Source organism: Lytechinus variegatus, chromosome 7 (genome assembly GCF_018143015.1).
Source record: "Lytechinus variegatus isolate NC3 chromosome 7, Lvar_3.0, whole genome shotgun sequence".
Taxonomy (NCBI): Eukaryota; Metazoa; Echinodermata; class Echinoidea; order Temnopleuroida; family Toxopneustidae; genus Lytechinus; species Lytechinus variegatus.
This window is the reverse complement of record NC_054746.1, coordinates 6520211-6542465: the sequence shown is the minus strand read 5'-3', so window position 1 is coordinate 6542465 and position 22255 is coordinate 6520211. Positions and strand designations below refer to the sequence as shown.

At 36.3% G+C, this 22255-nt stretch overlaps 1 protein-coding gene across 1 annotated transcript; it reads right to left on the bottom strand.

Annotated features, from left to right (window-relative positions):
- Positions 1-2083: 2083 nt before the first annotated feature.
- Positions 2084-18534, bottom strand: LOC121418306 (N-acetylated-alpha-linked acidic dipeptidase 2-like). Its single transcript, XM_041612092.1, has 17 exons — positions 18110-18534; positions 17661-17817; positions 14878-15006; positions 13814-13942; positions 12586-12775; positions 12099-12189; positions 10967-11056; positions 10316-10401; positions 8305-8424; positions 7303-7385; positions 6233-6364; positions 5571-5656; positions 5174-5264; positions 4255-4507; positions 3610-3691; positions 3018-3110; positions 2084-2834 (listed from the first exon to the last, which is right to left on the bottom strand). Exons 1-17 carry the CDS (start codon positions 18304-18306, stop codon positions 2639-2641), a joined length of 2205 nt encoding a protein of 734 aa, XP_041468026.1. The 5' UTR covers positions 18307-18534; the 3' UTR covers positions 2084-2638.
- Between the last annotated feature and the right edge of the window lie 3721 nt (positions 18535-22255).

Here is a 22255-nt window from a genome sequence, read left to right as displayed (position 1 = left end):
GTGAAGAAATTTGTTATTTTTACGCTAATGAATGTGAGTCTGCATAATGGCGCACAATACTCTTATCTAATGTACATACAAATATTATAACACCCTTGTATATATGAACAATGATTTTAATGGAACAGAGTCATGGCGATCGTTATTTAAATACTGTCATTTAAACTAATATAAATAAATAAAAAAAAGATCACCGAGGGCGCATCTGAATGAACTGACTATGACACTTCTACCTCTGAAATAACCGTTAAATTTCACATTTTTTGCTATCATTGGAGTGCATCATTAGAATCCATGTGAAAATAGTATACTGTTAATTATAATTTGTTGAACTTTTAGTCTGTTTCTTCAGTACTGTGACGTTCTTTCAAGAAACATCTTTGGACACACACTAGTAATGTTGAGTATACATTAAATGGCGCCGGGGACTATATACAGCAACAAGCATAAAGGAGTACCTGGAACATCATCATTCGCCTACAAACTCCCAAAGAACATAACTGTTGCAAGTATAAACTTTTGTCTCCAAATATCATATGATTCGATTTAGTTTAGCATATCTGATGAAGTAGAGGAATTAACCATTTGACTATGTTATACCCAAACTTGAATATTGAAATTGGACGCCATTTCGTATCTTCATTCTACAACGAAGTAATAAAAAAAGGTCAACGGTCATGACTCCCCTCATTGTCTACCTTCTCCGAATTTGAACAAAGAAGCTCACCCAATTGATGACATCGACGCGGAGGTTTCTTCAGAAGATGATGTGCCTGAACGAAATACAACAAAGGAATCTGTAGAACTCATAACCAATCATGTACATGTATCTTCTCCCCGGATCTTCTCAAAGCGGATTAGAGGAGCAACTACTTGACTATCGTAAATTCCAATCTTCTCGATTCAAAGACTACAAAAGGACACATATCGATAGCCTCTTGATTGGTGACCCCATGCTTCGTCGTATTCAACCAACAAAGTTGTCCCGATCTCAACAAATTATTTGCAAAACTCTTCCAGGAGCTCGTGTTGATGACATCAGCGATGAAGCGGTGAGATTGGCCAATTCTAGTAATGTGAGTGAAGTTATATTCCACATTGGCACCAATAATCTTTATCAGAATGATGCTTCAGAAATCGCAAATAAAATCGAAAGTGCAGCTATACATGTACTTGAATGTTTTCAAACGGATACTCGAATAACGATTAGCAGTACAATCCAGAGACGTCAAAATGTCCTCAAAACTACCGCCAATAAGGTCAATGACCTCTTGGAAATGATTTCGAAGAAGCATGACTGGAAGTTCATTGACAACAGAAATGTTGATCCGAGCTTGCACATCGGTCCTGATGGAGTGCACCTGAATGACCTCGGGGTCCGCATCCTTGCATCTCCCATCTGAAAGGAATCACCAACCGAGAAGATCCAAGTCCGGAACCGCTTCAGGATCTTCATCATGTTCAACGCCATGTTCAACGTCAACGCTCGCAAAAGAATGTGAAAGAGTAATGTATTTCCGTCTTTTTCCGATGAATATTTATATTTAAGAGTTTTAATAATTCATCGTCTGATTTGTTTAACGATAACTTTAAATTAGTATCCGAAGAACATAACGTAAATACGTAATGAAATGTATTTTTCAAAAGTGAAATACTTTTCATTACAGAGTTTTTATTTCTTTTTTCTACACACACACACACACATTTGAACGCCGGTGCCTTAACCACTAGACCACAGAGACGGGTTAGTGGCTAGGGCGACCCTGATCCAATTGACCGTCAGATAGACAGATTTTCGACACTATACCAATTATAATTTCCTTTGTCGGGTGTATGTGTGCATATAGTGTGTGTGTGTGATAGAGGTGGTAAATAATAACTTGTTTATATTTTATCACCGCGTGTACTATATAAAATTTTAACAATTATGCCTCCAATAACGGGCAAGCTCTCTGAAGCTACATGCACACACACACCCACACCCTCCCATGCGCGCGCCCAAATACAGTGACATCACCCACACTCACACACATATATGTATATAATCCAGTCTAGATGAAAACAGAACATCCACCAATTTTTTATCTTTCACTTTATTTATTCGGCAATAATAACAAATCAAACATTAATAAACAATTTCAACAATTTTAATATCGTCATGAAATTTCATTCTTAAAAAACGATTCATCATCTGAAAATTTGGCATTGACATGTGACTTACGTGTAGTTCATTATGACGTCATTGAGTGCCATCGTTCTCTATGCTGCGCATCGCATTGCTTTAATTGTACGGTTGTATGCGTTGTGTGTTTCACGCAAGGTTTCGCGCATACGCACCAGACTGTTGAATACGGTCTTATATTCAATTGCGAATTTTGTGCATGAGCCTATGGAGCATTCTTCGGATTTCGGACTTTCGGTCCTTTTTAGGGATAGGCTCTAATACTCCACGGGCAATTGATGCAGAGCAAAATGCGCGTTTTTAATACATCGTTAAAACGTTCTATATAGATGATAATATTCAATATTAATGTAAGACAAAAGTGTTCGGTACAGTACACTATTTTGTGTACCTTGATAAAGAACCATTAACAAAAATGGGATACGGAATTCTTGTTCAAAAGTGAGGAAAGGCATTTCAAAATTGTGTGACGTCAGTTAGTGTGCTAGCCGCTGATTGGATGGTGAAAGCTATGATGGCCATCTGTTCTCTGACTGCATTCCATCGAGTCACCTGATCAATGTCGTCATCAATCTGGTACATGGCATCGACAAGGGCGGGAAAAGCGTCGCCTGCATAGTAATTTACACTGCTCGGAGCAAAAACCACGTGCCTATATAAAAGAAAGAGGGAAAGAAAAACGCACTTAGCTTTAAAAGATGCTTGTAATGTTTAGTTTGTTACAATGAATCTTTGATCAAAAAGTAATCATTGATAAATAGTTCAATTAAAGGCAAATGATTAATGATGCACTTTCATAAATGCGTTAGTAATGTTTTCTTTCTAACTTGCTCACCTCAACCATTTCCTATCTGGAAGCCCTGCTGGATCAATAAAAGCTCGTTCAAGTTGCATCATCTGATCATTAACACGTCTTACTGCAATGGGACTAGAATTGAGAGAGAGAGAGAGAAAAAACATTGATGTACGCAAAAAAACTTGTTTGCTAGATAAAAGTACTGAAAGGGATTTTCTTATCGTTTGCTAAGTAGGCCTACGTAATCTTTTGTATATTTCGTCCCTGAGGAAGGAGACCTTTTTTCATAAGAAAAGGGAAAAAAGGTAATTTAATAAGATGGTGAAAATGGCTATGTAAATTATAAGAATATCAGTGATATTGATTCTAATACAGTATACTTTAGATGATGATGAAGAACCAATAACTGTATACAAGAATGAGTTTAATACTAATGATAAAAACAATTACAAACGCAATTTTTCTTAATATCTATTGATATTAGCAGGGCCCGTTGGGAGAACACTTTTTGCAACTGAAGTGGCTACTCTGGGTGAATAGGCCGTTATTGTTGCTATTATTATTATTATCATTATTATTACCATTACCATTATTGTCATTGCTATTATAAATCACTTTTTTCTGTACTTACTCCTCAACATCTATTTGAGTTATTTGCTCTTCGAATGATGTAGCAGCCGCGGTAAAATTGGTCAGAGCTGAATCAATGTATTCTACCGGAAGAAAAAAAATTAAATGAAATTTAAAACAAAAGGAGAGAGTATAATTTCATTTCCATGTATCATTGTACCATAATAAGTACCACATCAGTGTCGTAATGTGATTCTTTTTTTTAAATCAAGGCAATGATTGAATAGTTGTTTCCTGGCCTTTTGTACCTGTATAATTATATTCTGATGAATAATTTAATTAATCAATTGTTTTTTATAATTTTTATTATAGATACTTTCAGGTTTAAAATATTCATATCGCTAATTATCATGCGTGAGTATGTAACGTTCAAACTCCACTGAATATGAATGGCCACAGCAGCAAAAAGGCAATGTCGTGGCTCCATATCCTGACTTTTCTTTACAGACCCTAAGCATATGACGACATAATCTTACAGCGCCCTCACTCAGAGGATATATGAATACACGTAAACGAAATTGTCATAGATGCACCATGCAGCTGCAGATCACCAACGCATGCGAGGCAATGGCTTCATGCCTCTAAGATGGTGGCGTGATGACGTCACTGCATAAAGTCTGTAAACCCGACTGTTTCAAGAACTCACCAAAGGTGATACCCTGCGCATTCATCTTGGTACCGTACTCATCCTCCAGATTATCAACAGACGATTTCAGTTTCGTTGCATAGTCGAGGACGCCAAACGGTAGAATCACGGAGTCTGCGAGATTTCGCGAGAACTCAAGCTGAACCCGAGCAACAGACTGATGGCGCCAGAAGTTGTAATCAATGAACGTCTTGACTATGTAGAATGTCTCATAAACAGAATGGTACACAGGGTATGATGATATCCCAAGACTCTGTTTATGGTCGTCGTCGTCATGAGTATTGAGTAGAAAATTAAAGAAAAAAAGTCATTGTAAAGGGAATGTAATTGGCAGACATCATAATAAAAAAAAAATCGGGACGAAATTTAAAATGATAGGCCTACATAAAGTTAATTGGCAGACATCATAATAAAAAAAAAAAAAATCGGGACGAAATTTAAAATGATAGGCCTACATTAAGTTAAATACATAAGCTAAGATTACATTTGCTGTCGTATATAATATTCACATTGCTCTTCTTATTTCTGTTCATGAAACAAGCCGGCCTGTAACTGAATCCGATCTCGGTTAAAACACTGGTCTAAAGTTGTGGTTTAACTACGGAGATCCAACTGTGACACAAATCTCTAACAGTACAAATTTAATTGATCAACTTGTTTGACACATTAATTAAGTACTCATTTGTCAGGAAATAATAGCTTAATTTGTTTTTTTTTTCTAAAATCGGGATATCTTCAGCATCCCATAATTTCAGCACAAATTTTGACCACTGCCTAAAATCAGAATGGCCAATATGTATAATTTGATGGTCAAACATAATTATCTGCTTTTTAATCTTAGTATTGAAGTGAATATTTCTTATACATCAATTTGTTGTAGTTTTACCATTTCAAATAAAAATTATGGTATTGTGATTACCGAGTCATAGGTGTATGATAGGTCACAGCACGGTACACCGATTCGGTACATGAACGGAGCAAAATCACTTCCAGATCCAAGAACGCTGACACTTTAGCAAAATGGGGGAAAAATACATTTTCATAACAAGTCATTGAAACAATCGCCGAATATTCTTAAAGTTTTTTATCATTAATTCGACGGTTTGGTAAATCACTTCAAGCAAAGCTTTAGAAAAGAAGTAATTTGAGAGCTTCTATGAAAAAAGGAAAGAAATGTATACATATTGCAACAAAGACTCATACAGATCATGATTAAAGCCTGTGATATCAACGTTTAGGTATTTAAAAGAAATAAAAAAATATTAGATATCATTTTACTCTGAAGGAGGAAAAATATAGGATCTATATTAACATACTACGGTAGCCCGTTGCCGCTGCTGTCGGGCAGTCGTTCAAGCCAAACATCGTAAGTCGTTCTCTCTCTCGTTTCACCGTCAGGTACCTAATTGCAAATAAGATAAGCAATATTTGTAACTATTTCACCATTTCCATCTTTACAGAAACAAGTGGAGCGCCTCTGGCAGTCTCACCTGCATCACGCCATTTAATATAACAGTAGTGCTGACTTTGAATATGTCCAAGTTTCATGAACTAGGTCCATATACTTTCTAAGTTATGCTGTCATTTCAAAAACTTAACCTTCAGTTAAGATTTGATGTTGACGCCGTCGCCGCCGCCGTCGGAAAAGCACCGCCAATAGTCTCAATCTGCTATCCAGGTGAGACAAGAAAACGAATAAATAATAATGAATACGTGTAGTATTGATCTACTTGCCGTTGTCTAGTTTTGTCATGGACGAATCCAATGTCGTCTTTTTTCATCTTCCAGAGAAAAAAATCTAATCATGTGAAATAATATATGATAAAATAAAAAAAAGGAAAATAATATCAAGTTTTACCCTTTTTTCTTTCCCTTTCTTTCTATTTTCTCCTTACTTTCCTCGGTCATGAAAATATTTTTTTTATCCATGGACCATCCAACCCCCCCCCACCTGGGCACCAGTGTACACTTGAAATACCTTCTTAGCAGCGTCGTACAGAGCCTCCTGTAATAAAGGTGTTGATTTAACTCTGAAGGTCCAGTTTCCTCCTACAGCGACATCTGTGTTGATGTATGCGACAGCCCTTTCTCCTAACACTTTCTGGTATTCCTAGATCGCATGTATATTAAAAAAACATTTAAATTCCAATCAATGAATTACCAAGACCATTAAATTGTTTTATTTCGTCTAAAAAGGAGAAAGTCCTCAACGTGTGGTTAGTAGTTTTAAAAAGTCGAGTTTCATGTTTTTTTTCCAAGCCCCAGTCAAATAGACATCGGACCACTCGGATCAGATCCGTGTTGATCCGGGGAGAGATCCGTGTAGGCGCCTCGGGCATCCTTGGAGGACCGTGTCGTTTGGGGAGATCAAAAACATTCGGAATCATCCGTGGACAGCCGTTTTGGGCCATGGAGCTGCTCCGTTTATCCGGGTAGACGCCGTGCTCTGCCGGCATGGTCCGTATACAACCGTGTTAGCGCCATGAAGATGCCGCCTTGATTTCGTGTATACAGTCACCAACGCTCGTCCAGGGCAAAACCAGACCTCCCGGATCTTGCCGACATGATCTGGGGAGTTCCGGGATAGATTAGCCCCAGATCGCCTGGTAGACGTTGCTGGGGCCTAATTAGTGTACAACATACAAAAATCGATACAATTCATTGGGGATGATGTAAACTGATTGGATATTCACCCCCCTCCCCCGCCAAAAAAAATTGATAAATAAATTAAAAAAATGCATTATAAATAACAAATTCAAAACAATGTCTTTTCTGTAATTTCGTTAAAGATAAGGGATACATTTTCTTGAAAAAATATTAGTTTCTGGATAATTTTGAAAGGATTTTCTGGTGTGGAAAATTATAAATGAACAAACCAGAAGTTATAATCAGTGCGACAAAGAGTTTCTTATTTTTAAAATTGTATCTTAGGTGTAAATGCTGTTTTTTTTCGATTGTTCAAGAAATTATCAGCAAATTGTCAAACGACAACAGGAAAATCTGCATCTCTGTCTGAACAATAAATCCACAGTTTTGCGCTGCATATACCTCAACGAATTCAGTTGACCCAAGAAGGCCGTACTCCTCGGCTCCCCAGGAACAGAACATGATCGTACGGCGAGGTCTCCAACCTAGCCATAGACATGAGACAAATTATCATTATTTATTTTTACAGGAAAATTTCAAAATGCCGGTGTTAGCACGTTGAATTGGAAAAGCGTGTTTGTACAAGGGGTTCTGAATCGTCATTATTACTGTTAGAGATTCCAACACATGATACGACTTTTTATTGTTTAAAATGAAATCACTTGCTTAAAACCTATTATATTAAGAGAAGCCTGTGTGCCATATATGGTAATGATGTCTCCTGTGTTCAGTTGACATCTTCTGTATTCAGTTGTCAACTGAACACAGAAGACACCGCTACCACGAATACATTAAACCAAAATAATTTCTTTTTATGGATGAATCACAATAAAAAATCATATCTTTACATAACTTGATTTACTTTATGGTTTTATTGTTTGTTTATTGTTTATTTTATTTCCTATTCTCTATCTTGTATGATTTATTCATTTGAAATTACTGAAATCTATTTTGAAAACCCACCTCTAATTTGCACCCATTGGATTGGATCTCACGTTGATCGCATAATAATCGAACATTATCTAATTCCCTGTGTGAACGTCCGCAATTTCGTAACATTATTTAAATTTCCCCACGAAAAATTTAATGATTTTAGATGTACCGAAATGATTGAGAAATTATCGCAAATAAAAAAATAATAAATATATAAAAGTGAACTGTCATTGACATAGAAAAAAAAATGATGCAAAGCAATAAGCACAATAAAAAAGGGGGCCGCGGGACAGGTTTGAAGGGGGGGGGGGTGACCATGCAAAAATCAAAATCAGATGGTTATTTTTCGTTTTTGTACAAAGTTTTGTGTACAAATTGGGAGGAGCTGAACCTTCCCCCGTTCCAAAGCCCCTGTTATTTCTTATAAAAAAAAGGGAAAGAGAAGATAAACTAATTATGTTGATGGCACACCTGTTTTTAGCATTTCTGAGTAGACCCTAGCACTCTCCATAAGAACTGCTGTACCACTAGAAGGGTCTACAGCACCATACACCCAGGCATCACGATGGTTGCCCATCATAACATAACGATCTAGAAAAAAAATGTATATATATATTTCATAGAATATGTAGATTCGAATCAGTGATAGGTCAATACGCCATCACGTGACCATAGCTGCGAGGATCACATTTGTTATATTCTGAGTTTTGACGTCACCTCAGTGAATATAACTGCGTTGTATTGTCAATTGACTCGTTATATTCACTACGGTGACGTCACTCGCTGCTTAAAAGTTGTGTAATCAGGCAGTTCTTGTACGCGCTAGTAACGCAATCATGAAGAACGCGCTTGATGTATATAAAAAAATATATATCATGTAGCAAGAATTTCAGGTTGGAGCCAGATGATGAATGCAATATTTGATGGCGAATCCACAAAGACTATATAATAAAATAGATATTGCCTGGTCTATCGTTTTAATAAATAACATTTCAACTCCCCTCCGAAACAATATTTTTCCTTCGGGATAACATTTTCCCTCAGCGCTGCGCGCTTTGGGTAGAATAAAATCCCTTGGGGAAAAATATAACTCCTTCGGGGAGAGGAAATGTTATATTCAAACTATATGTAGGCAATACTGTATAATATTCAAACTCTTGGTAGGCAATATCTGTATAATATTATTGTTTGTCAATCATGAAAAATTAAGTACAAGCAGATTACGCAATTAGATGGTATTTTGATAAGAACAAAGTGGTCTTTGTTTTGTCTCGTTTTTTAATCGAACGTTGATTTCTTACCGAAGGTTAAACATTACACATTACTGTCGTGTTTTCCGATAATTATTTCAGAGTATTTTTTAACAGTAATACAATGCTTTGAAACGTAATGAAAACACCTTGAATTAATGGAGATAAACACGTTATTTTTTCTTTTCATGTAAAATTGAAGGTCATTTCCATCCTCAGAAGGTTGAATTGAAGTTTTAACAAAATTGCTATTTAAAAGTGTAATATTGAAAATTAAATCAAACTTTGATTGAAAATAAGAAAGTCATGTCATTTTAAAATTTCGCTTAATGAGAATAGTTTCAAAGACATTCATATATGATCTCTTCGGATGAAGAGTTGCGAATGGTGCTCATTAAACCCTGACAAACCATTAGCCCCCCCCCAGAAAATTGTTGATTTGAGTCAATAGAGAAAAAATAAACAAGCATGCACTGAAAATTTAATCAAAATAGAATGTAAATAAAAAAAGTTACAACAGGTTAAACTGTCGCTCATTTGCACAACTAGGTTAAATGCAAATGAGAGAGTCGATGAGGCCCTCACTATTTTTTAGTAATTATACAGTATTTCATTTTTTTCAGATTTGACATTATGGACCAACTTTACTGAACCATAAAACCTTAAAATTCCAAACAAATGAATAAAACTTCATTTCTTATTACATGAGAAGTAAATTAGAATAACTCACATAATGAAATGCAAAGAAAACACGTGTGGGTGACGTCATTGGTCACCTCATTAGCATGCTGATCAGGATGTGCAGATAAATGTTGTGAAATTAAGCGAAACTTTAAAATGTCATAAATTTCTTAATTTCCATCCGATTGTGATGAAATTTTTAGTGTTATGCTTGTTAGAATTTTTTCCCGTTTGATTGAAATCAACGTTTTTTTGGGTGGACTTGTCCTTCAACAAATATCTTGTTTAAATAGTTATGACCTTTGAATAGTGACTATCAACAACGATAAGGCGGGTAACTAAAACTTTATGACCTCCTGCCCACTGCTTTCGTCTGATCCGTTACGACCGCCACGATTGGTCCTTCGTAGCTGATAGTGAACAAAACACTGAACCGTCTGAAACTTGTCTACGATCAGTACGATCTGATACGACAACTACGATCACTTCAAGATTAAGACTTAAGCTTCAATCGTGGCGCATGTTGTATGACAGTAGGAATGAGGTTTTACCTGGCTCCAGCGCTCCATTAATGATTCCGATGACGTCATAAGTTGTTCTGATCTCACGTGATGTGTGGATGCTCATTTTGACCTTCCTGGTAAAAAAAAAACACCTTAAGTTTTTAAAAAGGGCGTTATAAAAAAACTTTGGTAAATATTACATCCACGAAACTGATTCCAAACTAATACATGAATGATCATTCGAAATTGCGCTGATCGTTCTGGTCAAATGTATTTTAATTCAACACGGATTGAGTCGATTGGAGTTTTTCAAATCCAAGTTGTCTTTGAAATTTACTTCAGTCTTTAGAATGGTCTTTAAAATCGACAATAGCATTAAAATCGTCACAGTTCTGGCCAAAATAGGAGAATTAAATCAAATTGCAATCACTTTCCTCTGTAGAATATAATTTCATTTTGTTATGTCTTTGATTATGATTAATTTCCCAGTATCCCGAGTTAATCATAAATGATTTCAAAGATTGAAATTAAACTAGGTTGAGTCAGGAAATCCTCAATAAAGCCAATGAATAAAATATATTATCAAAATTAACCTCAGTAAATTTCAAATCCGTTATATATTATGTAGGTACCTGTAAAGACACTTTTGAATCTGCACGTATTTCTCAGGTTTCGAGCTATCTAATCACTCAAGCTTACCTTTCTGGATTAATAAATCCCGGTCCGTATCGATAGGTTACATCCAGGTCTCCTGCCCAGTCTGAATTGACTTCATCACCCGATAACTCACTGACATAAAATACAATGAAAAATCAAATGAATGGTCTCTTAATATACAATGAAGAAATTTGACCCCCCCCCCTCATCACTGAATACTTAAAGGTCAAGTCCACCACAGCAAAATGCTGACTTGAATAAATGAAGAAAAATCAAGCTAGCATAGTGCTGAAAATTTCATCGAAATCGGATGTAAAATAAGAAGCTATGACATTTTAAAGTTTCGCTTATTTTTCACAAAACAGTGATATGCACAACTAGGTGAGTCAGTCGATGATGTACGTCACTCACTATTTCTTGTGTTTTTTATTGTTTGAATTCTACAATATTTAATTTTTTATAGATTTTACAGTAAGGACCAACATGACTGAACCATATAGTATCAAACAATGCTAATTCCAAATGTTCAGGGAGGAATTAATCGTTTTATCACTTGACAATGAGAAGAAAATTAGAATACTCCATATTTCATATGATAAAATACAAAAGAAATAGTGAGAGGATGACGTCATAGTCTCCTCATTTGCATACCAGCCAAGATGTGCATATAACTTTTTTGTGAAATTAAGCGAATCTTTAAAATGTCATAACTCGCTTATTTTACATCCGATTTTGATGAATTTTTCAATGTAGTGCTTGTTTGTTTTTGTCTTTTTATCCAAATCATTTTTTTGGGGGTGGAATTGTCCTTTAAAGATTCCGGGTAGTTTTTTGTTTGTGTCGACCCCCCCCCCCCCCCACAGTTTCCGAATTTTAGACTCTCTTGCAGTATTTTTTCAACACTTAACGCAGGTTACTTTAATAACTGTGTAGACCTACTTTAGTTTTACAAGAGGCTGAAACACATAAAATCCTTATTGCAGACATTATTTCGGAGTGAAAGTCCACTCGGATAGATTTAAAGGTTCTAAAAGATCAAATAATTTATAATCACTTTTTCAATAAAAAACTCCAAGCAGTTGATGAAATTTGTCTATGCTAGAACTCTAAACAAAATGTGATTTTGTCAGTGACTGATTACATGCACATGACATGTAGCATATACACATGATACCTTAATAGATGTCGTGCATCTCCATAACCAATCGGATGAACCGGAATCTTGGGGAGCGCGGTATCCGAATCATCTAACCGGTACGCGTAAGCTGGGAGATTTATAAAGAGATGAACATATTTGTTTAAACTTCTAAATTGCCTGAATAGAAAGCTAGAATGATTTTCTTTCTGTAATCATTACCTTCGCTATTACCCCCACTTCATTCACCCTCTCTCTCTCTTTCTTTCTTTCTTTCTTTCTATCTTTCTTTCTCTCTCTCTCTCTCTCTCCCCTTCTGTATCACCCACTGTCAAATTCCACCCTCTTGTTTTCATCATTTATTTCTTACCCACTTTCTTCTCGTAACGATTATATATGTATGTGTGTGTGTGTGTGATGGTGTGCGTGTGTGTGTGTTTCTTTTGCAGTGATCTTTATTATTCATTCAACTAAATTTTATACATACATAATCAAGGAAATATAAAATATATATATGCATATTTACGTTTAGCCGGGTAACCGGGTGTTATCGGATCCCCTTTAGCGTCGCTGACGAAAGTATTTCCCCTTTGAGCCCCGGTATCGGGTAACCACCATCCGTCCGGATAGACTGCTACATTATCATCGATGGCGTAGTCGGCAGGATCCGAATAGAGAATTATCCCGATAGCACCCGCGGCTTGGGCCGAAAGAACCTAGAAGTTAGGAAAGTCATATGATTTAAATCAATTTGCACAATGTCTCAATAGGTAATAGAGTGTATCAATCTAGTATGGAGCTAATTTCTGATCATAATTTCTTTTTACCATAAAGTAATTACATAAAATTAATGTGAGTGACTACTCAAAAGAATAGCTAATTCGTTGGGTGATAAAGACAAGCAATAAGATATTATTTTTTTCTCCAACGATACGACGAGGGTAACACAGCACTTGTTGTTTGAATCGGCCTATATAGGCGGACCGGTTGGGATTCGAACCCACGACCTCTGGATTACTAAAATAGTGTCATTTGCCACTAGACTTTCGGAGTACCCTTTAGCTCCTTAAATTTAAATCACCCACCCAGTCATACAGGCTTCGTAGTTCCCATGACACAACGCTCCTCAGTCTCCCACCAGCCTGAGGTAAAACAAAGATTACACTAGGTGACCGTGCCTTTATCATTGTTGCACACAAACTCTGGAATAGTCTCCCTTCCTCAATAAGAAATGCATCCTCTGTCAACTTATTTAAAACTAAACTGAAATACCACCTCTTTCAAGAGAGTTTTTAATAAATAAGTCACTCATTTTGTTATGTATTTTGTAGAAATAATTAATCTTTACTTATTTTTCTTCGATTAATTTAGCGAACTTAAATTTACTTCTAAATTTTTTGCATATTCTGTTAATAATTGTTTTCTGCTTATTTGTTATGTATTGTAATGCGCAGTCGAGTATATCCAAATAGAAATTGCGCAATATAAATTTACAATTATTATTATTATTAATTATTATTAATAATATCCCACAATGTATTAGATATCGAGTCAAAGGAAATAAGGAATAATTGATGAGTGAAAAGTGTGGAAAAACTAACTAGAGAGACTCGACCTACTTAGGACAAAGTTATGACCGATTCCTTCACTCATTCATTTTGTACTAGCCTTGAACCATGGTCACCATTACATTTTTAAAATTCATGTTATTGTATATAGTAAACGAGGAAATATAAAATAGTTGATGAATTTACTTTATTTCCTCGAAACACTTTTCCGTATCTTGCAATAGCTATGCATCCAGTAATGTTGATTTCAGGTTTGTTCTTTGCCAGCCATTCAAAGTCTTCTGCTCGTCCATAGTTCACATAAACCAAAGGACCCTGAAAGAGGAACAGATTATAAAAAAAAATCAGTATCTTTACATGTACACAATAGTTTGTTTTGTTATCAGGAGCATAAATAAACCATCTTTATCATCCTTCTGTCTTTCTTTCTTTCTTTCGAACTTTTTTCCACCTAATCTTGTAATGTATTCAATTTATAAGTGGGAAAAGAGTGATGCAATGGGGGGGGGTGCCGGCGGGCAAGGAGGAGAGAGGCTTCTGGTTCCACTAAATGAAAAATGAGATGGGGAAAGGGGATAGATTTTTTTTTTAAATAATGATCTTATTAACAATCAGAGGATCATTCAGTGTGTGTTTTTTTTTCGTCTTGGTTGTGACAAGTAATATAGTAAAGAACATCAGCTCTATGATGTAGGGGGGGGGGGGGGGTTCGTGCCTTGGGTACCACCTTCAGGGGTCCAAAGTGGCAAAGAAAAAAAAATGAAATAAGGGGGTATCTTGGGATTTTAATGTGACGACAAGCCCACAAACTGGGAATGCAACGCTCACCCGGGCATAAAGATGTGTTATGGGGGATTGCAAGAAACTTGTGATTGATTGCAAGTATGTTTTCGGTCTCGAAATGAATCATAGGTTTTGAAATTAATTGTGACTTTGTAATTGATTTCTTATCTGTTTCGTGAAACAAGCAGTGTAATCGGATTTATGTACAGTTGAATTAATCTATCAATTGTAAACTTGCAACATGATATTTGTAACTGATTGCCAATATTTTCTTGCAACACCACTTAAAGGGGGCAATTTCTTTAACAAACTTTGTCCTTAAAATAAATAAATAGGCGAGAATTCACATTTGACCCGGGCGCTGATATACTATATACGCTTCTAAACGGTCGAGAATCTGAAAAATCCTGTGGTGAAAGTTGAAAGTGTCCCACAAGGACACCAATTTGGTACACAGTTATTCTTACCTCAGGCTCTCCTTGCGCAGAATAGGCATTGAATGGTGGAACAACGTCCGGGTGGTCATCTTCTGGTCGAAGAATCTCTTCATGTAAAGCTGTCGTAAAATTAACCTCTCCATTGTCTGTTATCATTACCTGCCGTAACACACACACAAAAATGTATTATTCATTTCGATGAACAACTCAGTCGTTCCAACTACCAAGTCCATTTGTTTCATTATATCAATTCCTTATATCAGGAGCGGATCCAAGATATTCCGGGGGGGGGGCATTTTTTTACAAAAATGAAATAACACAACCCCCCCCAAAAAAAAGTGATTTATGTCCGGAATAATAATTTGACAAGCAAAAACAGTAATTATCGATTAAAAAAGGGAAGTAATTTTGTTCCAGAAAAAATCTGACAAGCAAAATATAAAAAGAACCGGGGGAGGGTCCTAGATCAAAATAACACCAATAATATATCAGCTCGCGCCTTGTGCTCGCACCATTTATTCAATGCGATCCATATCCACTTCACAATTTCCCTACACAGTCCTTGACCCTTCTTTAGATCGGAATATCATTTTTTTCAGCTGGCGCTTCGCGTTCCCATTATTGACTTTCATCAAGATACCCAATTACCCATCCTGTTCATGATTTCCAAACCATTAATATAGTGTCCCATGTCATTTTTTTCCCGCTCGCGCTTCATGTTCGCACGAATTATATACCTATCTTGTTCATGATTACAAAAAGTGCATAGAATTTCCAGTTTTAGGTAGGAATGACAAAACTCTTCTGCTCGCGCCTTGCGCTCGCATTAATCATTTAGTTACATATGTATCTCGTTCAGGATCACAAAAATTGCTAAAAATATATATAAACAAACAAACAAACATAGAAATTAGTGTAACTTCATGCACTACTGACCTGTAATGCATGAAGTTACACTAGTTTACTTGTCTGTCTGTTTATTGCTCATATGCATATAGTCGAGCACTCTTAACATTGTGTTTTGCACTTATCGTATAATGTGTGTGTGTGAGTGAGAGAGTTTGTTAGTTTGTTTTGTGCGACCAGCGCCTTTGTAATGTTGATTTATGACTCATGACTTTGCCCCCCCCCCATCTGAAAAATGGATCGACGCCCCTGATTTATATATAGCGTTGGAATATTTGCCCAAACTCTTAGAATCTTTCTGGTATTCCATTCTGAGCCATGCAATATAACATTATCATTGTTATCATTTTTATTATTACGCAATATTGGAAGATTGAATTGCATGGTGACATATATGTGTATTAAGATAATGTCAACAAAGGCCGATTTGCCTGAATACGATTTAATGGCCCGTAATCTGAAATCGTGTTTGACTTAAACTCAGGCTTAAAGTATGGATAGCCAATTGTTACATATGTATATCACTAACAGTAGAGATACCATATTTCAGCTCATTTGGCTCTAAAATCATTCATAATAGCCTAAGTATAAAAAGATGATTGCCTTCACCATCGATGAATCAGGAAAGAGAACAGCGAACATGAGAAACATATAACATAATAAAGATTTTGATACTTTTGGCTTCCCATAATTTTAGCACAGGGTTAGAACATGGTGTAGTTTAAAAGGGCACACATGAGTATTACAGACCCCCATTCACTCACGTGTTACATCATAGCTCATCAAAAAATCATTAAAAATCAATCCCTCGATAGATTTTGCTTTAATTCACTGACATTAGTCACAATTAACAGTACATTAAGACTTGATAAGTTAATCAGGTACTTGCACAGCTCAATCAAAAGTTAAATGGCCTGAAATAGGACTAACCATAATTTCGGCCAGTTCATTGCCAGAAAACCAGAACTGCATTGTGGGTAATAATAATTAAAATGAAATACAAAAATGCAGTCTAGCCTCACCAAACGCCTTAATTATGAAAGAGTGTGAACATAGCATTATCTCTATTCTTTTCTTTTGATATACAAACATTTTATCTATTTTTAATTAATTATTTTAATCAATAAAGTCATGTGATCTTTACTTACGCCTGTCCGGCATGCTTTGCGCGCAGATGAATTACTCTCGTGTGCCCTTTAAACCTGACTTCAGAATACGGGCCAATAAATTTGTAATAATACCCCTCATTGCTCGTTCGTTATACAGGGCAACAGATAACTTTTTAAAACAAATATAATGTGGTGTAGAATGTGCGCTGTCTATAAACAGTATAAAAAGATAATATTATTGTCCCATTGCATAATGATATTGACATTCCACGATCCAAAGTTCACATGACGACCTATGGGTGAATATCGGTCGCAGTATAACATTGTACCTACTATCCAGTGACATAATTTGTTCATACGGACATGTTTAAAAGCTATCTGATTAAGTATTCCTTGTCGATTAAGTTGTCATTCAACGTGTGTATTATTGATTTTGTTTTGTTTGAAAAATATGATTCACATTGGATATTAAGATGTCAATCGCAGCATTTCATATACACGGGGAAATTGTTGATTAAAATGTTGTTTTATTTAGGTGTTCAATCTGTTCCATTAAATCTTTAGTTCATGATTTACATCAGTGTTTCCCCGTTCCTTGTATGAAAATGGGAGTTACCTTGTTTTTTGCCAAACCTTACATTGCACTTCAAAATTTATTTCCAAAAATCTATGAAATCACATTCTTCACATTGATATAATTTATATTCTTTTCTAATGAATTCACCTCTTACAACTTTGAATACTATAGGGACAAGAAGTGATATCAACATTTGTGATAACATGGTAAAAAAATATTACCTTATTCGGATTATCCGGATCAGGGTAAGCTAAGAGCACATCGTATGGTATTAACCGAGCCGAATCGAATCCGTACTCAGTCCAGAGATTGACAAGCATCTCAGCGTTCTCCTTTTCAGCTGGCGTTCCCGCCATGTGAGGTCGGCTGCTTAATTCCCTATGAATAAAACAATGTATCCGTAACCATGGTTACACTAGATCAGTAAATCATCAGCCATTGATATTAGAGTAGTTACACCATTGAAGAATCCCCACGGCTTCAAAAGATTCATTTTAAAGTGAAAGCAGAAAGAGGATAAAGAAACAAATGAGAATTATGTATTATGTATCCCCCCATAAAAAAATGCTCATGCTCATTCTCTACCATGCTTACAAAAATCTCTTACAAAACATTTTTGCACAAGAAAAAAACACGAGTTCATAAATATTCAACCAAACTTGGTCCTTACCTGAGATATTGTTCGATATTTTCAGCTTTGCATTCATCAATCATCATCCGACTTATCTCATCATCTTCGATCGATGAGTACGATGGACAGGAATCGTTCGAAGTTCCAAAAAATCCCACCAGAAATCCCACCGTGAAGAGTATACTACCTATCACGATGAAGGAGATCAGCGTCGAAACTTTAAAGTCCCCTTTCATCTTGGATTATAAGTTGATTATTCTTGTTTTCTTAGGCCCTATATCCCCTTACTCCGTTTATTCCAGAATGGTACGAAGAAGCGTCACTTTCCGTCTAAACGAAACCAACGCCCGTAGCTAACATTCATACAGCAAACTCCAAGACGAACCAAGAATCTTTCAGTCCACATGGGACACTTTGATAACTTGGACGTGTACTAATGCTCAATAGACAAAACGCAAAACGTGTCGACGTTTATCGTCGTAATCCACGTTAGTAATCACAAATCTCTATCTGAAAACAAACATAACACAAACTAAAAGAACTGGAAAGAATAGTGATAATTGTTTTATAACCGTTTACACGTTTTTTTATTGGGCCGGCGCATGATTAAAGCATGGACCTATAGGTCCTTGATAAAAGCAGGAATATTTTGATGGGTAATTTGTAATCAATGCCAACTGTTACAAGTACAACAAAGGATACATCGATCATCATCGATTAAAAAAAATCAGGAAATGTCGTAGCACTCGTATTTTCTTAACAAGGGTGAACCATTTATGATTATTGGATTTGATCTTTGATCTTGTTGACTCTCAATACAGGACCCTTGCAGTACAAATAAATCATTGGATCCATTAATTTAAAGAGTTTAAAGACCACTAATCTGGTCAACTATACTATATCAAATGATGTCAAGAGACAGGAAGTGAAAATTTAATTGAACTTACGACAAGATCAATCACGATAGGAGAAAGAAGTATTAAGACGCCACCAATCGTCGAATCAAGTACATTTAAAAAAGAAGATGAATAAAGAATATTGATAGCACTTACTATTCTAAAGAAGGCAATTCAAACGAATATTATGAAATAAGAAATTATAATGTGTATCCTCACGTTTATCAGTTGGCAAAATCCGTATAAATAATCAGGTAGATCAACCGATTTATTGGTTAGAATTTTCCATAATTTTGGTTGATATTGACATTCGTTATCGGTCAGACACACTGTATTCATCACCAGATTGGTTACTTTGAATAATCCCTTTTTAAAGAGTTTTTTAGTACTCCCTTTAGGGATTTAAGAATAAAACTATAAGATCTTCATATCTCGATTCAATTAAATTATAGCAGCTGTCTATGGATACATTTCGTACAATAGTATTCGTCCACTCTCTTTACATATACTCTTTAATATCTCTTAACTTTTCAAATTTAAATTTGCATTTTCATGCAGAATGAGGTTGGCGAGAGAGGGAATACAGATGAAATGGGAAAGAGAGAGAGGGGGGGGGCAGACAGACATACAAACATATCCGAAACAACTATAAATTTAGAAAGAGAGATAGAGCTGAATTAGAGGGGTGGGGTGGGGCTAGAGAGAGAGAGGGGGGGGGGGGGGCATTACGGTATCACAGCTAATTTAATAATTTGCTTTTTTTTATGATGTCAAGGATTGCCCGTTTTAATTGCAATTGTTTATTACTAATGAATTATTAGAGTATCACTTGCCCTTAGCTACCAGATGACGTAAATAGAAAAGGAGACCAATTTTATGGCGACCGCACACCTTACGATTGGTCTACGACCCGAGTTCAGAATAAAATGTGGTAGAATTTGATGCTAATATTGAGAACTTGGGATATATTACTGTGTAATGTTCTCTATCATCGTACGAATACCTATGATCAAACTATGACTATGCTATCATCCTTCTTAGAATAAAAGCGAATTTAATATCGTCATAGCAGTCATACGATTGGCTACGATTTGAAACTAATTAAGCTTTTACTCCAAAATAAAGGCTTGCAATCTTTCAAAATGGTTATATTATTCTTTCAATTAATTTTAAACTCAAATAAAATGATATGTTCCATTCCAATTTTCAGAAAATGAGCAAAATGCTATTTGTCCCAAAATCGGATCGCGAACAGTCGTAAAATGTGCGGTGGCCTTAAATCAAATAACCCAAGTCAAAATGCATTTTTAACGTGTAAAAAATGTTACTAATGTTAATAATTTGATGTGCAAACCCTCCACTCGAGTAAATGGTCTGAATGTGCAGCCTATATCTTGTGGAGCGTAGGCCCTCTCGGTCAGGAATCGAAACAGCAAGTTTTATATGGGTTAGTCTTTGCGTGGAGACCCACTTGTTGATCAAAGTGTCTGTGTCAGAGTCTGAGCGTACAGACTGATGAAACACCCCCAAAAGTTTTCTAGGAGTGTTGAGTGTGTTGTACACTACATGCATTGCCCCCTCCCTCCATTCCTGAAAATCAGGTTGGTATACTGACATGTAGAAATTTGATCTAAATCACCATTTGGGAGCGAAATCCATTTTTTTTTCAGCACCACTTAAAAAAAACATTCTGAGGCCCCTATGCTGAAAAAGGAAAGACCATATCGATTTCCAGACATGCAAGAGGGCGTTTTTATCTTATTTCATCACTTTGCCGGGAGGATGGCACGACATTATGTCCCGAACGAAAATATGACATTGTATATTCGCTTTATCAAACACAATATGATAAATAGGGAATTATTGAACAACACGCAGAACGGATAAAAAAACATAGAAAATGCATTGCCAAACGATCTTCATTACAAATGACAACCAAGAAGTCTTTGTTTAAAAGTGATGAAAACTTTTTCCTTTTTTTTGGTGGGGGGGGGCTCCCTGTTGTTCTTTGTCATTTTGACGAGCATTTTAATACATTTTACTGGTGCTTGAATCCTCTTAACGTCATGTATCGAAAACTCCCTATTACTACAGACGGTTTATTTCCGATTCGTCGAATGCCAACTCGTCTACTATCATTTGGTCTACCATCAGTTCGTCCACTCACCCAGGCGCGTACGCAAGGGGGGTTTAGGGGGTTCATACCCCCCCCTTTTCGTTTCTTTTTTTTTTTTTTTTTTTTTTTTTTTTTGCTTGTCTCCCCAGAGGTCGGTCTGGTAGACGCACGGTACCCCTACATAATAATGTATGACCCAAGAAATTGTAAGAACAAAAAGAGGGCGGATTCCCCCCCCCCCGCTCATCACTTTTTAGAGACTGGGCGGGAGATTTAAAAAAAAAATCAGCTCGAAAACCCCCCCTTTCAAAAATCCTGCGTACGCGCCTGCACTCACCACATGGTCTATTTCCATTTAGTCTAATACGATTCCGTCTAATAACCAGTTTGTCCAATAGCCATTTAGTCCATTTACCATTCGGTCTAAATTGTGCAAAATGAATGAAAAGAAGATGAGTATTAGACCAACTGGTGATTAGACGAGGTGATTATTGAACCAAATGGTTTTTAGACGAAATGTTGATGGACGGAATGGCATCAGACTAAATAAAGGAAGACCATGTGGTAGGTGGACGAGTAGGCATTACACGAATTGGCAATTTACCCTACAAACTATACAGTCACACCAACGAAGCCGATTCCGAAAACGACCGACAGTAAGTCACTGGTCATAATGAAACATCTCTTGTTGGTTTGGGTCAAGTAACACTGAAGTTATTGATTAATCTTAATACACTTGATTTTGTGCATTGTAGTCGATGCTATCAATTATTCTGCGTACATTTCTAAGCTTTGTGTTACGGGCTAGGGCGTATCCAGGGTTTTCGAAGGGGGAGGGTAAATTTTTCTGAGGAAAATTTTGACAAGCCAAACGAGTGGTTCCTCTAATAGGGACGTTGAGGAGTATCATCAAGAAGAAAAAAAAAAGTTTTCAACCACAAATTAAGGATATTTCGTACCCGAAATAATTTGACGAGCAAAAAAAAAAGTCTTCAATTTCAAAAGAGGGGACACACCTCGGTTTCACTGGCATTTTTACATCACAAATTTTAATGTTTCTTCTCAAAATGGGGGCACGTGCCCCCCCCCTGGATCCGCGCCAGGTTAAGGGCTCAAAAGGTGGTTTCACCATTGGGACTGAATCATGAGTTCAGTATTTTTTCATGAATAATT